This window comes from Lampetra fluviatilis, chromosome 4 (assembly GCF_964198595.1).
Source record: "Lampetra fluviatilis chromosome 4, kcLamFluv1.1, whole genome shotgun sequence".
Lineage (NCBI taxonomy): Eukaryota > Metazoa > Chordata > Hyperoartia > Petromyzontiformes > Petromyzontidae > Lampetra > Lampetra fluviatilis.
The window spans coordinates 29,790,011-29,808,959 of record NC_136278.1 but is presented as its reverse complement, the minus strand read 5'-3'; the positions used below and the strand labels follow the sequence as shown (position 1 = coordinate 29,808,959).

The 18,949-nt window shown below is 43.4% G+C and overlaps 1 protein-coding gene across 1 annotated transcript in view; it reads right to left on the bottom strand.

Moving 5' to 3' along the window:
* Positions 1–18,409, bottom strand: part of LOC144931408 (uncharacterized) — a 184,408-nt gene extending 165,999 nt beyond the window's left edge. The window contains exon 1 of the mRNA XM_078855215.1: positions 18,165–18,409. Within this exon, the coding sequence (XP_078711341.1) occupies positions 18,165–18,409 (245 nt within the window). The remainder of the gene's footprint in view (positions 1–18,164) is intronic.
* Between the last annotated feature and the right edge of the window lie 540 nt (positions 18,410–18,949).

Sequence of the window (18,949 nt, the reverse complement as noted above, 5' to 3'; positions counted from 1 at the left end):
TCAGAATATGTATTTATGCTGTAGGAATCTGATGAGCCATGAAGCTCTTTTTCACGGACATTCAAAGCAGCAATCCCCTGCAATCCGGTTCTGAGATTGTTTTTTTTTATTGCATTCGCGAATTAACCATTACCTGCATAATATTCACGGTAATCACTCTTCTGCCGCTACTGCCTTGGTTGCTGTTCCAGTGCCCTGTACTCATTGATTCCTCCACCCATGTTGAGGTTTTTTGGTCTACCTGACTGGTTAGTCTCATCCACCACACCGCGTTCATCCACCACAATACAGGTCACCATACGCCTTGTTCTCGCATCGCACTGCGCAACTTTCGAATTCCCTCCCATCATATTATTTTCTCTCTCTCCTACCCCATCCCCCCCCCCCAAGCTCGTATAACCTTGCTCGATTCAAGAATGGTGTTTAACTCTTTATCTACCAGTGATTTGACACGTGCGTTTGCTGCTAGCCGTTTTGTGTGTGTGTTTTTTTTCCGCCTCTTTTCCTAAGCACACGTTTGTTTCCAAAATAAATTGATCAACACCGCGTATTCTCAATATATTTGGTTAGATCTACAGTGTACCGTTCGACAGACAACACGTGTGGAATCACTTTTTTCAACACCGAAGGTCCAGATGCGATTGCTGCACAGTTCTTTCCACGCCACAAAATTCCACTTGTGTTCTAATTACCAATTTATTTCGCAAGATCAGAGTCTTGTTAGAGCGGCCAAATTGTCTGAAAGGCATGTGGGACTACAGGGACAATTAACTAATTTGACATTTATTGCATAGGTTCATTATAGTTAATATCAATTACAGCTCATTAATAATAATAAAACAAAATGTATGCATCGCAGAATTGTTAGCAGGCGTGCCATTATGCGGGGATGTGGGAATATGATTAACCATTAATTAATAAACATTTCAACCCATTCATCTGCCTTTATAGATTTTAATCTTCCTATGCAATAATTACCTGCCTTTAAACATGTTTTTTTTCATTTAAGCACTGGAGATTATGCAAACACATATATGTTAGTTTCTTTATTCAAGCAAATTAACGTGATAGGTCGAAAGATGAAGACATTCTATGTAATCGTATTTTACATACGTACAATGCCAATCAACCTAATTGAAATAAAACATTTTTTTTTTACACTCAAACATATATATATATGCTGTACATTGCAAAGCAGTATTGAGAAGCAACAAATATATGGAATGTTTTTTTTAAAGAATCGCACACATCAATCCGATGCTTGTTTACATGTTTGTTTTGCATGCAAGGGATTCCGCGGTCTGGGGCGCTCATTGCATTGATATTCTGCGCTTCGTTCAGTAAAAGGCAGCAAATAAATAAAGCTAGGGGGACGTAGCAGCAATTCCACAGAGTAACGGCTGCTGTCAGATGTTGGAAACATTTTATTTATCATAGGGCTGTGCCTTAAAAATGATGAATTATCATATACCACATTTTCACACCTTTGAAACTAACTTAAACCAGCTTGATATATTGTACGTCCCTGTGATTGCATTTTATTCCAATAATATAATGTTGATTTTGAGCAGTTGGTTAAATTTTGGCACCAATGTACGTTCAAACTCTCATCTGCTTTAAGTAGGAAGGTGTGTGTGTGTTTGTGAGTGTGGTCATGAGAGGTGTCAACTCATTGTCACGATTCGTACGCCACAATTCAATTTAAGATTTCGTGCATTTTTTGCACTGCGGTGAATACTAGTGGCCACTCGTGGCTACAGGCATCACATACTTCTATTCCATGCAACATTAACGAATTGACAAACATCGAAACTTAGACACGTAATTCGATTCATGTACGATAAGCTTGAGCATCAACAGGAATGAACAAAACGATACATAACAATAACTACACATTGTTTGCACGGACATATACAGTTTGTATATAAAGTAGATCATATTCAATGCAGCACAACAACACCAATTTTAATTGATATAGCGTCTAAATACAACTGGTGACTCTGTACAGAGTATATTTGGGAACAAAGTAGAGGAAGGGAATGGGGGAGGTGGTGGACAGTGGTGGGGGGGGGGGTGAGAGGAGAGATAGAAACTCCACAGTTCAGCCCTGGGCGAAGTGACTTGGCCGGGCATCACGTGACCTCCAGGGCAGTCTTAGTGCGGACTGGGGGCAGCCAGGGCAGCTGTTCCAAAGGTTAATTATGATCTGCACAGTGTATGGTTGTGCCAGACCTGACACCAATGCCAGAGAGTGGGCAAGCAGTGCCCACCCGGCCTCCTGTGTGCATGGCACTCCACCCTTTATCCACTCGTACATCGGATGCTGAGCCAGTGCCGAGTCTTCACGGTTTTAGGTGGCAGAGCCGGAAGCAAATCATGATACACTGGCCTCATGATACACTGGCTCGGGGCCAAGCAGGGCCAAGGGTGGGCCAAATAACGAATTTATTGACTGTGATGTCAGCGGCACAGCTTGGCTTAAACAATGGAAAAAAACACCCCAATCTGACCCCTCCTCAGCCGTGCCGGGCTGGCTTAGCACGGCCTTTGATCGGCTCAGTCTACAGTGGAAAGAGAGGAACTATGCCATTCATCTGCCATTGTTATGCAACGAAATTCACTCCCATTGCCACCCACGATATTTGGAGGTTGAGGGGCATTGGTGGGGGCATCTCAAAGCGTTGTCATCTATCGCGCTAACATGCTAATGCGGCGTCTGCTTTGGTTGAGCAAGAGTACAACATCTAAGAAAGGCAAGTGCTGGAGGGAGACTACGGAACACATTCCTGCGGAGGGAGCTGGTAGAAACGTTGGGTTGCTCGGTCAATGGCCATTGTCAACGGCGGCGTGGTGTATTCCGCAAATATGCCTGACTGTGAGGGCGGGCACAAGCCGGCGTGAGTAGGTTAAACGTTGAGTTTTATAAGGGCACCACGGGGTGACCAGCCCCTCCCCACCCAGCCCCACCCCACCCCTCCCTCCCACCCCCCACCCAGCCCCACCCTCCCCAAACAGTCCCTCCCCACCCAGCCCCTCCCCACCCTCCCCTCCCCACCCAGCCCCACCCTCCCCACCCAGCCCCTCCCCACCCTCCCCACCCAGCCCCTCCCTCCACGACGGACGGACGGACACAATAATCCCCTGTGGGCCGGTGGAACCAGTGGGTTCCTACCAGTATAAGACTCACATCCACACGGCGTTCGCACATTTCTGGTCATGAAGGGACACGGCTGCCAACAGCCGTACCTGTTCGGCGCTCGCGCCGGCGACTTGAGTTTCTGCTTGGTGTTAGGTCGTGCCGACCGCTCAAAATGCACTCTGATGGGCGACAAGTGTGAGCGACTCGCAACTCAAAGAGGTTTGCAGCCTGGCCTTCAACCCAGACCACAAATGAAAGCACCGTAGAGACACGCACACCAGAAAAGCACACAGACGCAGAGGCAACAACAACTGAATGTGTTCTCCGTTTGGTGACGCTCACCTGTTGTGATATGGGGAAACAAAGTGCTGCAGGTAGCAATGTGTTTATTTGTAACTTTGAAAGCAGAGATACATGTGGATGGATTTGTTTTTTTTACAGTATTTCGTAGAATGCAAAAGAGCATTTGAATGTCATTCTTTGAAGCACGTGCGTTATCGTTCAGTGGCAAGTCAGTGAAATGTGCTCGCAATTCAAATAGACATCCATTATCATTTATTTGTGGAAATTGCATCCTGTCGTAGACATCACCGTAGGCAACTGACAGGAATTGCCAAGTGTGAGTATATTAGCTGTGCTTAATTTTTTTTTATCACCACAAGTAAAAAAATTTCGTCATATACATCACCTTTGTTGTTATATGCTTAAATGTATTATTTTAAATGTGCTTTTCTGTAAAAGTGTGTAACCACAATGATTGGCAATACCCAGACGAGAAATGTTTGCAATGATGACTTGTCAGATTAAAATGGTTAGACCACAGCCGATAACTTTAATAACTAAATTATATCGTGACAAATTTGCACCTACAATTCTGTTTTGGTTGATCCATGAATTGGATGTGTTTAATTTTTGACATTTAAAATAAATACCATATAATGTTGGGAATATCTCGAAGGAGAAGGAGCGGCTTTAGAAGCTTAGCAGGGGCTACTGATATTCTGAAATTAAACGTGCTGTGTTGTTGTTGGTGTATGGTGCAGTGGTGTACAAGCACAAAAACCCCCTCTACACATTCGTCAATAATACTGCCTTGAAATGGAAAATATATAATAGGCGTAATTTAGAGCAATGGACCTTCGTCATAGCATATCAACAATTAGCGTCGCCTTTTACGTATTTATTTTTTATTCTAAGGCAATGTTATTGACGAACGTGTTGAGTTTTTTTGTTGTTGCTAATACTCTAAAAACAAAAAAGGCCAGGGATTCTCGACTTAGATGGTTAGGGCCTGCGATGGGAAGAGACAACGGAGATGCAATGAGCAGGGCCACGGCGATGCCACCGGTGCAGGGCACGTGGAGTAAAGGGAGAGCGAGCGTGAGATGGAAGAATCTGGTTTGGCGAGATGTTAACTGCCTCGCCTTCTATACAGGAAGTCGTGGGTTTATCCCGACCCTGATGCCTGTATATGTGGAGTTTACATGTTATCCCCGTGGTCGCGTGTATTTTTTGTGCGGGTCCTCCGGTTTTTACCTCCACATTTAGAATCAGCATTTGTTTCGAGTATTTGGCTGCTATTCACTTGCACATGATACGCCACGTAGTTGAGCTATCATTTGTGGCCAGGTAGTGTCTGAAAAAAATACATGCAGCTCAGTGGGCCTTATCTGGTATAAAAAAAACATCGTTTAGTTTAAGCTTGGACTGGAGAAGAGGCACGGAATGAAATCTGACGGAGAAAGAAAATCTGAGCAGCAGACCCATGCAATAATGTGCCTTTTTGGCTCGAAAGAATATGCACATATGTGGTTCTCTGTGTAAGCGTATATGGGTCTATACGTAAGTCTGTGTTCTCGATGAACCCCTATGGATAATGTAAGAGTGTGTGAGACTATGGGGAGGGGGGGGGTGGCTGTAAGTCTATGGATCTCTATGTAATCATAGGTGATGTGACTTGAAAATATGCATAGAATAGAAGTGTCTGGAGAAATCCTAACAATGAACCAATGCAATACTAAGATTTTTGGATTAGAATAATAATGTCCAAAGTATATATAAATAAAGATATATTTTGCAACAAATATGAGAATATTATGGGTATGTCTTACTTGACTTTTTCTTCTGACGATAAGTGAATGGCCTATTGTGGTTATCATATGTGCGACGTTTTTTAAAAAAAATATATGCATAATTAATTACAGATTAGTAGTGTTGTTAACACCATAAACACAATTCATCGTGTGGAATTGGCTCATACTTTGAGAGGAAAAGTCTTGCTTATCACAAATCAGTGGAAGCAACAATAAAAAAAACATGATTACATTGTAACAAAATATCAATGCACGCCTCATATGGCAAATTGTTTGACCTGTCGTTGTACATTTTTCGGTGATAATCAAAAACCACGTTCTAGTATTTTTAGTTGCCACGTGCAAAGAACATTTGTACGCGTCCCTATAGAGAAATCAAACGTGCCACTTGACGTTGGAGCCAAGGCACATTGTTCTCACGTCATTGAAGCGGGCAAATACAGTAACAGAAACGTATGCATGCACAGCACTGTATACAACATGGGAATTAATAAGACAATATACTGTATCGTACAACTATTTTAATTATACTTAATGTGTTTTAACTCTTTTAAGTTATCAAAGTGACATTTTATCACGCTATTAATTGCAAATGCATGATATTGTTGGTTTTACACTCAACGTTCATTCATTTCAAGGCTCTTATCCACAGTTACCTTGCTCTTTTCATTCATTCTTAGCTGAATATATTTCTCATTTCTGTCATAGAAGGTAGTGCACTGACATGATGCAGAGAGAGTCATTCCTAGTGTGAATTCTTTCGATTCTGATGCGTCATCTCACCTGTGCCTTTACCACCATGTAGGTTATTAGCTGCTTGCAAACAATATCGCTTTTGGCCTGCGATGCAATATTTCATGTGTGCGATCAATCTCTGGGAGGATAGGGGTGGGGGCTAGGTGCTTATGGCTTATTTGTCAATACGGCTGAATAACACTTTTCTGCCGCAAACTCCAGGATCGTTATCGGTTGCTCTTTGTTATGCTTTGCGCGTCCTTGCCTGCCCTCTGCAAATGAATTTGTGATAAATATCCGTGAAAGGCAACAAACGTTTTAATTACCGGTGTATTTATAGCGCGTCTCATTTACACTTACAGTGGCTCTCTGTTGAAAAAATGTCTAATCTGCTTGTATATGTGTCTCTGTGTGTGTGTTTGCAATGTGCATACTCTGACGTAAAATGCCTGTCTCTGTATGTGCAAATTGTTGCTTCAATGGCCATTTTTCATGAACGTATTTAATTCTATTCATGCAGCCTTGACAACGAACCATTGGTCCAAACACAATGAATCTCTTCATTCTTGCTCGGCGAGATACAAAAAAAAATTCCTTTTTTCTGAGGTGCATGCTCACAGAGACGTAGAGCACATGTATATGTTACACTCGCACCATACCTTTGTGTGTTACATCCACAGATGTTGACACTAACATGGGGCATCACGGTCACCGTGCATGAAACATCAATGCAGTGCTTATATTCTGTGATGCTCCTGCCCGAGGCTTTACATATATACATACATACAATCCCACAAATAGAAGACGTAGAAGCTAACTCAAATGCTATTTCGATTTAAAGCTTTCGTGACTGCAGGGATTCATCTTCTTGGTTCTTTCGGTAAAGTCACGTAGAAGGGAAGTAATAAAATAATAAAAATAAAACATAAGAAAATAATTCTCACGACGTTTCGGCCACAATGCAAGCAGCCGTCCTCAGGTGAAGACCAGGTCTGTCGGGGAGACAGCGTCTGAATGCGTTGTGGCCAGAACGCTGTTTCCCCGACAGACCTGGTCTTCACCTGAGGACGGCTGCTTGCGTTGTGGCCGAAACGTCGTGAGAATTATTTTATTATGTTTCATTTTTATTATTTTATTACTTCCCTTCTACGTGACTTTACCGAAAGAACCAAGAAGATCAAATGCTATTTTTCATACTTCAGATTTGCAGAGGAAACCTATATTATTTTGCAACTGTGTTGCTAATGATTGTGGTTGTGCAACGTTGAAGGAAACTTGAGATACTCGAGCAGTTATGAGGGCCCATGATTCATGAGAGAACAAAAACTAATTAGAGATGTATCCGATATCATATCGAATTCAAATTTTATTAAACATGACAAGATAATGACCATAAACAGGCAATTCATCTCTAATCTCTATCTTGTCTGCATTATCTCTTTCCCTCACCTGACAGCATCTCGATTTCGTGTCCACACTTCAAAAATGTAATTCCACCGATATTTCTGACCTACATCCCTCCTCTGTCATCTCGCGAACATTGTATACATTTGCAAGGGGGCAACCCCAAAAGTAATTTCTTTCGATGGCTCACAATAGACTAGCGACTGTTGCCAACGTCGGGAATTCCACCGTACACATTTCGTCTTGTGGTGCACTCACTGCACCAGGGTGGGAGTGTGTCGGAGAGGGGGGGAGTGAAGGGTCGCACAGATTTAATCTCGAGAGGAGGCCTTCCTACTCACACCAATGCCTCACCTTCTCCCCCCACGACAAAATGTGTACACAAGACTAGAATATTATCTCGTTCTCTGCAATTTTTGCTTTCTGCGAGTCGCATCTGGAACGCTACACGACTGCATCGGGATAGAGAGAGAGAGAAAGTAATGAGATAAAGTGATTCGATAAAGTGATGCTGTTACCGCACAGCATTATTACAATTTAAGGTAAGTTTATTGATAAACTATAATTTCATACTCTTTGGTTCTTTCGGTAAAGTCACGTAGATCGAAAAAAAAACGAATAAATCACGACGTCTCGATAGCAACACAAGCCATCGTCTTCAGGTGAAACAATACAGCAGGCGGACTGCTGAGGCAGGAGGAAATGTAGCGAGAGAGCTGCTGAAACCAAAGGTGATAAATACGTTTGTGCAGAGCCGGCCCTAGACCTTTGGGGGCCCTAAGCAAAATTTGGTTGGAGGCCCCTTTGATGTATGATTGTTTTCACCCACTAGCTAGCAGTGACTCTAGGGGGCCCTCTGCTGGCCACGGGGCCCTTTGCAATTGCAAGGGTCGCTTAGTGGCTGGGTCGGCTCTGCGTTTGTGGTGGGTACAACCCAAGGGTAAGTGGGCGGGACTAGGGATGGGGAATTTGCAAGTGAATGTAATAGCAGAGAGGGTAGGGGTGGGTGAGCTCGGCTAATCCGAGGAGGGGGGAGGGGCTGCCGCAACGGGCGAGAGGGTGGGGGTGAAATTTAAAGAGGGAAAAATGTGAAAGAGAAAAAAAGATGGCAAACTGAGAAATGTAATGCAACTCAGAGAGTCGGCCAAACACAACAGTTAGCACTATACCTGGTTGATGAACGTCCTTCCAAAGATTGTTAAATTTTGCTTCCATCTTCTCGGTTGAAGTCACGTCTGAGATGTGTGGAAATCATCCCCGTAGAGGTGGTACAATCTTGATTTGAAGCTTTCGTGACTGCAGGAATTCATACTCTTTGGTTCTTTCGGTAAAGTCACGTAGATAGAAATAACATACTTTAACATTACATTGTATTTACTTTGTTTATTATAACACTGTTTTGTGTTATGAGAATTGTCATGTATTTAATAGCTTATTTTTAAGGTAAATCATAAAAAGTATACGTTTTCATAGGCTAGTATCATCCGCAAAATGTGCAATTCGCAAACATCTCTGGAACGTTTCCTTCACGAATAACGAGGGAACCCCGTAAATAATCAGTATTAGCAGGTTCACTGGCAGAACATGCAGGAGATTATGATCATCTTCAGCCATGGTCATTGCACAGCTGAGTGAAGGCCTCTCCAAGCCACCTTCCTCGATCCTACAATGCACGTCTCATCCCCTCAGCGGCCATCTTCTCACATGCGTTCCATTCCCTGGCCGCCATTCTGTCATTGTTCTTGGCCGTAAGCCATCATTCGTTCGAGAAATGTGGCCTTTTTTTTGTTAACCGTTTGAAATGTCTATTTAACTTCTATGTTTGTCTAATCCATGTCCCCCTCTTTGACGTTCACCATGTAATTTCCTGCATGTGTCTCTCATTGCATTTTTTGGGTACTTTTCTGGCTTTGTTCTACATTTTTTCACGAATGACCACGTTTCTAAATCACATGTAATATTAGGAGGTAAAAATAAAGATGCTTGTGCGAAATTGAAAAACAATCTATGAACATTCGTCTAAATATGGCAGGACAAATTATGGCTTTTATCAGGCAGTTTGCTGCTTCCAGGCATATATTAAATGGCCTTTCACTTTAATCTTTGCAGAATTTATTTTGCTCTAAAATTCATGAATCCAAATATCTGAATTGAACATCTAGCTGAAAATTTTTCAAGACGGATAGGATTTTTTTCAAATCAAACCATTGCTAATGGAATAAAACTAAAACACAGTCAAACGAATGTAAATTCCAATGCATTGAATGGGACTGTGCCCATGATGTGCAAAATTATTACACTAAATAAAATCAATTGTACGAGAAAATATTTCAGGCACAAAATCTTGGAATTAAATCTGTGAGAAACACACGGAGTATAATTGGTTGTTACTCAAATAAGCTGTCAACCTTTCACGTTAAGTCAAAGTTTAATTCAGTCTTTTTTCCCCAAAATAATTCTCAAATTACTTGCATATGCCCTTGACTTACCCCGTTCAATTTTTTGCATCAGTGCAGGATAGAAATCCTGTATGGACGGACTTCTCTTTCAACCTTTGCGCTGCTCCTCGATTGTGGATCCAGCTTGCATTGTCAAGTTTTACCATCTTGTTACGACTGTGCAGAAAATGCTTGAGCATGCTGTTACTCGGCATGGCATTTTGGCAGAAAATAAATATGAAATGCATTGCATGTCAAATGATTGATCATGGTTTTTTTCTAAATACTCTTTACAACACAATCTGGTTAATTATAAGAAACAAACAGTTGCATTTTTGTCTTCATGTTTTCTAAGTGTCTGGGGAAATAACACAATTAACCGTCAATGTTACATCAATATTTATTTCAGAATCACTTTGCACTTATATATTAATGAACACTGATTATTTTTCTACACATTTACACATGTGTTCTAATTTACACTTATGATTCATTATATTTTAATTGGACTAAAAAGGGAAAAATATAATAAGTAGATTTTCATCTCTTTGAAAACTTAATCTACCCAACAGGGAAGCGCATAATGAGGCTCCGTGTCTTATAATCCTAGTTACAATTGCATTCTCGAAATTCAAATTTTATTATCGTGTTTTACATTAACGATCGGTTATATTTAGACGCCTTATGAATTTTGTGCAAAACGCACGGGCGCGGTCTGAGGACAGAGGGTGAGCTCGAGCATAGCCCCAATGAGACTCTGCGTTGCAGGATCACCGATTGGGAATTCAAGCGTGGCCCGTGCGTTGTGGGGTCAGCGTTGCAGCGAGTGCGATAGCATCGACCTTCGCGTGGATATTTGTCTCACTATCCCAGCCGCTCGCGCATGCTAAAGGACCCCCCCCCCCCCCAACATGCATTTGCTGAGAAAAGCCATTTTGTGCCACCGTAATGGCCCAATGAGCACATCAGGGCGCGATTGTTTTTTGTTTTTCCGCGGCCGCCTTTGACGTCCAGCGAAATGAAGGCGGTCCGCATTGTTTGTACGGCCGTGCTCGCCGCGATTTAGTCAAACGAGCCCCGAGTTTTACACACACCCGGCACCGAGTTGGGGGCAGAGGTCGCAAACGGGTTTTGATTCCTTACCCGTACCCGGCCGCACCAGGGTCGCAAATGGGTACCCGTACCCGGCATCTCAATGTTAAGTGGAATCGACTCTGTTGACGGAGGCAGTTCTTAATTGCATGTATGTTGAACTTCTTTCGCACCGTACGTAGCCCACCGTGCTAATCGGAGGTGCGGGGACAAGAACAAACTAAACACAAAAAGCAGTTCTCAAGAAATGAGTTCCTCAGCGCCTTACGTAGAACGTGCAGTGATGGAACTAGTTAATTTGCGTGTGGATTGGGAGTAAATTGATGAACGTGTAAAGACGCGGCAGTGGTGGTTCGCGAGAAATTGAGTTTTGGGAAAACCTTTTCTAGGGGATCATCCCGGAAAGTCAGAGAAGGGGACCAGAGGGGTGCGGGACGGGGGGGGTGGGGGATCAATGTAGCATGACATCATCAAAATGCATGGCATGGGCTCAATGCGATTCCAGGGCTGGCTCCGAAAAGCAACTCACGGCACCGATTAAGGGACCGTGAGCACCCTCGGCGCTGTAAAGAAAAATCACCACCAGGAACAAAATTTAGTTTTACTCTTGAGCGAATGGGTAAATATTAAGTACTTTATTCATCCATTGTCGGTGCAGTTGAGCGTGCAAAGTGGGTCGCTCCCCAGTGCCTCGTCAAACACTGATGCCCCCCCCCCTCCTCCTCCCCTTGCCCCCCCCCCATTCACCCCCGACTCCCATATAACAAGTCTCTCTGGCAAAGCAGGAACGTAGCTACAGTCTTGGGGGGGGGGGGGGCTGATGAATTACTCTGTGAATTGTTGCAAAATGTAGAATTTCATGCTCAAAGATGATTTTTTTTTTGCTACAATTATCTTAGGAAGTTAAAAATGTTGTGTAGATTCACGGAACAATTTGAAACGTGTGCCCTTTAAATCTTTATGAAAAATAATTAGCGATTGTTAATGGCAGCGTGTAATGTATGGCACGAACAAATGAACCTTTTCGTCGAGACGAGGCCAGCTCGTGCATTTCCAATTTTATGAATTGTCTAGGTACGTCTCCTCTGTGTGTGTGTAGCTCTTTTCTCAGGACAGCAACATACAAGGCTGTTTAAATCTTGACTTAAAGCTGTTTTGACTGCAGGAATTCATATTCCTTGGGTCTTTCGGTAAAGTCACGTAGATAGGCTTAAAGAAAAGAGCAAAAAAACCTGCGACGTTTCGATCGCAACACAAGCGGTTGCGATCAAAACGTCGTAGCTTTTTTTGTTATTTTATTTTAATCTATCTACGTGACTTTACCGAAAGACCCAAAGAATAAAAGGCTGTTTGTTTTTTGTTTAGGTAGATTGTGCTCAATATTGCCGTAATCCCCCCCCCTGCCCCCACGTTAACAAAAGGTGTACAACCTCTGCATGTGAAGATAAACTTGTATATTGCGCTGTACATTATCACATTTTTCATCTGCCAAGTTAAAATATAGTTTTGGGTCAATGTTTAAGACGAGCTCTGATAAAAGTATCAACTGAACAAGTGTGGTCGTGAACTCGCCTGCTTGGACAGCATGTTCCAATGCAATGCAATTTGTATTCGTGTAGCATCTGAATGCAAACTGCATCAAGATTCTGCACAAAATAAGCGAGACATGCTTCTATTGTGCAACAAACGCACATATAGATTATTTGTAGAAAAGAGACAATCACTCGTAGACTCGTAGACAAAGCATAATGGGAAGTACTTGATTCTGTACTTGAACAGGAGCTGAAAGTCGACAGAAACAGATGGCTGTCGGAGGGTGTTCCAAACATTGGAGGTTGCAGGGAAGGAGGAACGATCTCCAGCTAAGTCAAGGTTGACTCACACCTTGGCAGACCTTGGTTGCGAGGGCAGAGAGTATGTGTGGGAGAGTAGAGTCAGACGGGAGGGGAGATGTAGGCAGTGGAGAGTCCTCTATGGAGAATCTCGAATATGTGAAGATGATCTTGGTCACTAAGAGCGAGGGGATACATTAAAATATCAGAACAATTATTATAATTGAGTACATTCGCTATTCGCGCCATTCTTATCATGAAGAGTATCGAGAAGGTGGATTGTTCGTATATGTAGTCTGTATTTTGCAAGTAACTAAAAAATGTCATTGCCAAATTCCGCCCACGATGCCGACACACACCGGGGGTCTCTTTAAAGGCGACTGTGAAGCAGACGTCACAAACGTTGCGTTTAATACGCCTGAAGTAATAACCACGGCGGCCTGCCGGATTCGAACCGCGAACCTCCCAAGCAAGCGGGGGCGTCTCACGGCGTGTCTCGGTCCAGCGACGTAGATACTGAGTCGATGGCGGGCCCTGCGCTTTCGGGCGTGGGTTATAGACGCCTTGCGGTGGCGTTTTTGGATAGCGTCTCACTCGGAGGCGTGGGGGAACTTGGTAAAGTGGTGATTTTTTTTGTGGCTGTAGCTGAAGACAACTTCGACAGAAAGCGATGTCAGCGAACAGCAGCGCATAGGCAGCAGCACGCAACCAGCGGGAATAGCTAAGGTCTAATTTCGTTGCACTCAACCTTAACCTGTGTTTCATGGATGTAACGGCCACGGCTACCATGAGCGTGCAGGGACAGCAGGAGGTGAAGTGTAATTATAATTAAGACAGGTTGCTGGTCTTTTTTTTTTACTCCGCATTACCCCACCAACCCTATTAACCCATAACAGTGGACTCCTACAAGCAATGCGAATGGGGAAACGGCAACATTGTTAATGAGTTGATGATGATGACGATGTGAATCTCTTTTGAGCATGTATCCGATAGTTTTACACGGTGAAGTTCAACATTGATTGTCCAATAAATCATCGTGCTGTATACTACATTGTTCAGTTTTCATCTAAGACTATAAAATGTATTATTTGTACAGACTTTGTATCTGTTATCAATGTACTGGTTTGGTATATAATAAATGTAAATTAAATGCACGTTATCCGAACGTAACGTTTAATTGTCGTCATATGGAAACGTGGCATTCCACATCTCAGCTATTCTGAATGCGCCCGATCTCATATAATTTCGGAAGAATAAGCAGGTTTGAATATGGTTACTACTTGGTAGACAGCCTGGGAATATCATTTGTTGCAGGCTTGTGTTGAGAATTAGCCATTACAGAGAAGTATAGCAATGGATTGTTGTGGCTTGGCTCTCCAACACACCGGTGGTGCTGTACTAGTGACGAATTGGCCACGTTCTGTTTACGTAACAAACTTTACAAGTGGCCTAGGTCGGGTGTTGGCGGGTTTAACGACACATTTAAATATTTCCTCGATCTAACCAAAAAAAACTCTATTATGGATGATATTGGTCGCGAAAGCCTACGTGTTAAACTGATTGTTGGATCTATTTGTGAGGAGCTTTGAGCATTACTCCTTTACGTGTACGGGTTTTCTCTGGGTACTCACACATATCAAAACATTATTAATGAAATTGGCCAAACAACTGAAATAGAGGCACCTGCTGAACAAACACTCTTGAGTACCAGGCATTTTTAAATAAAGCACATTATTATTCTCCTTTTGACATCAACGATATATCTGTGATCCTTGGCAAATGGGAGCAATGAGATTTATCCTATTTAAAAAAAAAATCTAAATGTTTTCACGCAAAATGGTTTCTTGACATTTTTATTAAGTACATATTTACGTGGTTTAGGTGTTTTTTTTTAATACAAATAGAATGTCACTCAACGATATAAATTCAGTGCGAAACAGGCAATTATAAATGTAACTCTACCGGGCACTCATATTGTAAACAAACACAGTGGAACACAGAGGTAACACGGCTGCATTGTATGTCAGATGTAATGGCTGTGTAAGAACTTCTTAAAATGGCAACACAAATGTTGTTTGTTGCATTTTTTGCCAGTAATTTCGAAACAAATCATTCAGATGTGGTGGGTGCATAGCTTTCTGGGTATCCACCGTTTCCACTAACATTAGCGAACCCTTTGTAGCACGTTTCCTCTCTTACGCTTCAAGGCCATAGCCACGACAACCAACAGTGCAGCCATAAATACACAAACGGGTAATTATAAAATGCAACAGCAACAACACCCCCCATGGGGTTCCACATCACTTCCATAAGGGCTTCTGTTAAATAGTTTCTCAATTAAAGTGGACTCCTGTAGAGGCAATGCATGATCAGTTTTAATGTTTTCCCTCTCTTTTTTTGTCTACATTAGTTTGAAGTTCAACGGACTGTGCTGCGTGTGCTTGTGCACGTGGTGTCTTGATGTGTGGAACTTCCAACAGCCCCATGGTTCTTAGCCACCCTCTGTGAGCAAAAAAATAGTAAATAAATAATAATAAATTATTTTTTTATAATTTATAAATAATCAGTTGTAGACTTCGGAGACAATGGGCTACATCAGCCTTGGAATCCGCGACCAAATCTGGAAGTCTTGCGTCAAATTATGTCAGGGCAGGTGAGATCACAATACATATTTTACTCTGCTGTGATAAATTACTGGCGCTGGAAACCCTAAATCCCTTTTCAGTGCAGTACAGGGTAGTCCAGATCTCACGTGACCCCCCAATTAATGGACCCCGAACATGTATTCTATTGCTCATCCATTTATGCTTTTACACACATTGGGGCCGTCCATAAATGACGTCACGCGATCTTGGACGATTTTTGACCCCCCCCCACCCTCGTCACACGGCGTCACAAAAAGTCAGACCCCCCCTCAAATATGACGCCACAAAGCTCTGCCCCGCCCCCCCAAAACCATATTTCCATTTTGAAAACAAAACATGCTTCAAGTCGCTTTTAACTTTTGTCATTGTAGTGGGTATTTAATGTGTCGCTGCACTCTAAAGTTGTAGGAGAAAATCTTTATTAAAAAGTCTATTTAATTAAGCATAACGTGTTGTCTATATTTATTAAAAGTTGCGCATTTTGATGTGACGTCACATTTCTCACCCCCCCCCCCTCGTCACACATTGTCACAAATGTCTGACCCCCCCCTCCCCTAGGTGCGTGACGTCATTTATGGACGGCCCCATTGGTATACAAAAAGATTACGTTTGACGGAAGTAAATGATGGTCACAAGCTATCTGGCTCACCCTGTACTGTAAACTCGCTCCGATATCCCCAGAACTCAGCTCCCCCTACTACTCCATCAGCTGTGGACTTACAAAAACTCGTCTCCTGATTATTTGAAAAAGGTTGAGAAAACCTGGAATAGAATTCTGGAATCAGAATCCATGGTGACGTCACCACCACTTAGCGATGAATGGCGAGTGTTTGTGGTTTGTGTGGAGCCTGAGAGTGAAGACATGCTTCCTTAGAAATCACTTAACTATCAACAAGTGGGGGAGGAATGCACACGCTGGTTGCCCTCATTGAAGATGAACATTTGTGGAGGCCAGGCTGATGAGCCAGATGCCTTCCATGACCTTCTGTCCCACTTTCTGTTTAAAGTGGCCCCTTGAGATAGTCATCTTATTAGGTGACTAATGCCGGCATGGGTCATGACCTCAGCTCTACGGTGGTGGTGATTGGAAGGCTTGGGTGAGACCAGCAGAACAATAATGGTAAGAGGCTTCTAAATTCCTGTGCAGACAATGGAATTGTAATTACTAAAATACTGTTGCATCACTGGCACAAACTCACAATATTCTGGGTGCATGCCTAATCAAAGCACGTACATTTTGTAGTGATGTGAATATGAGCCCACATTCTTGACACTAGATCCTGTTATGGAGCTGATCTGTTCACTGACCAATGGCTTGTCATCTGCAAGATGCACCTGATATTGATATGTGTCCACCCGATACCCATACCTTACCCGATTCCCGGCTACCCGTACCCGACCGGGTACGGGTACCCGTTTGCGACCCTGGTGCGGCCGGGTACGGGTAAGGAATCAAAACCCGCTTGCGACCTCTGGTGTGTGGTCAGACATCTACCTAGAACGCCATTCAAATCCGCAAATAGAGTAGTTTCAGCTGGTTGTTGAAATTTGTAATCGGGAATGTGATCATTGCTTGCAGCTGCGGTTGGCATATTCGGCTCCAGATTTTCTCGACAACAACAATGCACTACTACACTTACACAACATTGACACCTGCACTGCAATGCCTATGCCAGCTTGAAACAATCTGGCTGGCATGCCTAGAATCTGTCCTGGGTTTAACCAGGCTGTATTGTGTGGGGAGCTGGCAGATCCTTGAAAATATCGAGAAACATCCCTCAGTGAGCTGCTCTTGCAGGCAGGTGAAGTTGTGTTGGCTGCTACACATATCCAGACAGAGTATGCCCAGGCCTTGCCGATGACTGGTGCCAGCAGTGTGAAGACCAACTTCTGTGTGTGAAGAGTGCTTGTTAAAGATTAAACTCAACCGTTGAAGGCAATTGCCATCTAGCAACACTCTGAAGTGGTGCGTCAATGCTCATAGCATTTAGCAGTGTCAGGTGCCAAAAACAGAGCAAGTTGGCACAGTGGGGAGCACAGGTGGTGCATTTGCCAGATAGCCACCTCAGACTGTTACCCCAAGAAATTGCCTCCTGCCAACGAGCCTTCGATACTTTGCGTGGCCGCAAGGCGCACCGACCTTGGCACAAGCACCATGGTGTGTGGTACTGCCAACTTATTGGTATTTGGTGGTGCTTGTTGCGCGTTTGGAGTGGTGGCAGAACGTTTTTTTTTAATGCACTTCGCTTATGAAGTCAGCGGCACAAATTAGATTTTTGCTGTTGGTTACCAGATGCAAATGGCATGTGAATCCGCCGCCGGCCTCTCCGAGGTTATTTCAGCCTTAAATGAGAATTTGGTACGCTGTTTTTCCGACAGACCTGTTCTTCACCTGAGGACGGCTGCTTGCGTTGTGGCCGAAACGTTGTGAGAATTATTTTATTATGTTTCATTTTTATTATTTTATTACTTCCCTTCTACGTGACTTTACCGAAAGAACCAAGAAGATATTTGGTACTGTTTGGATCTTTCGGTAAAGTCACATAGAAAAAAAATAATAGATCACGACGTTTCGATCGCCACGCAAGCGACGATCGAAACGTCGGGATGTATTATTCTTCTTCTACGTGACTTTACCGAAAGAACCAACGAGTATAGATTCCTGCAGTCACGAAAGCTTCAGATCAAGATTGTGTATTTGGTGTGGTTGCGTGAACATCATCAGCACGAGAGAAACAAACGCACGGTGTTGACCTCCTCCTGTTCCAGGCTCAACAGTTACTCACCAACAGGACTTTGCCACCGTCAGCTTGTTTGAGTAGATCTGGGGGGGATGCATTTCTTGATTGCTGTTTCTATGGCCACTGCAAAGCAGGCTTGGTGGCCAAGGAACGCCCTTGAGCCATTTCTGCATCAGCGGCACAGCATGGTGCATGCACGCTGCCACACTCGGTGAGCCATTTAGCTCCATGGGCTCAGACCCCTCCCTTCTGTCCACCCCTCCTTCCCGCACCACCACCCTATCCTCCATAGCTGGAGGGAGAGAAGCAAGCTTAACAAAAAATAAATTTAACAAGGTTTTAATTAATACTTGGACAATGTTCATCTTCAATAAGCTAATATTTGTTTTTTTTTTTATCGCAACAAAAAGCAGAGCTTTTGAAGTTGACGTAAAGCAATGGGACGACATAGACGGTGCCTTCCAATTCCACCATGACTGCTTACGAAAGGCAGTTGCAGGTCAAACTGTGTTGCTTGCAATGAAAAATGAGCCGCCCAGCGCGTCGTGTCGTCAGAGTCAGTCTGCAGTGGGAACACAGATTTCGGTCATCTAGCCGGAGCCAACTTGCCCCATGTGACTAATTCACCCGAAATGCACCCGGGTCTCGTTGGATCTCAGAAGCTGAGCAGTTTTGAACCTGGTGAAGTAAAGCAAGGCCCGGATTAAGTTTCCCGTCGGCCCTAGGCACTACTGTTCCGTGGGCCTTCAGTGATTACTTGTGAAGGGGAGCATTCGTTTTCGACGGCGAAGCTGATAAAAAAAACGATATCCGATCAACCGTAGGACAAC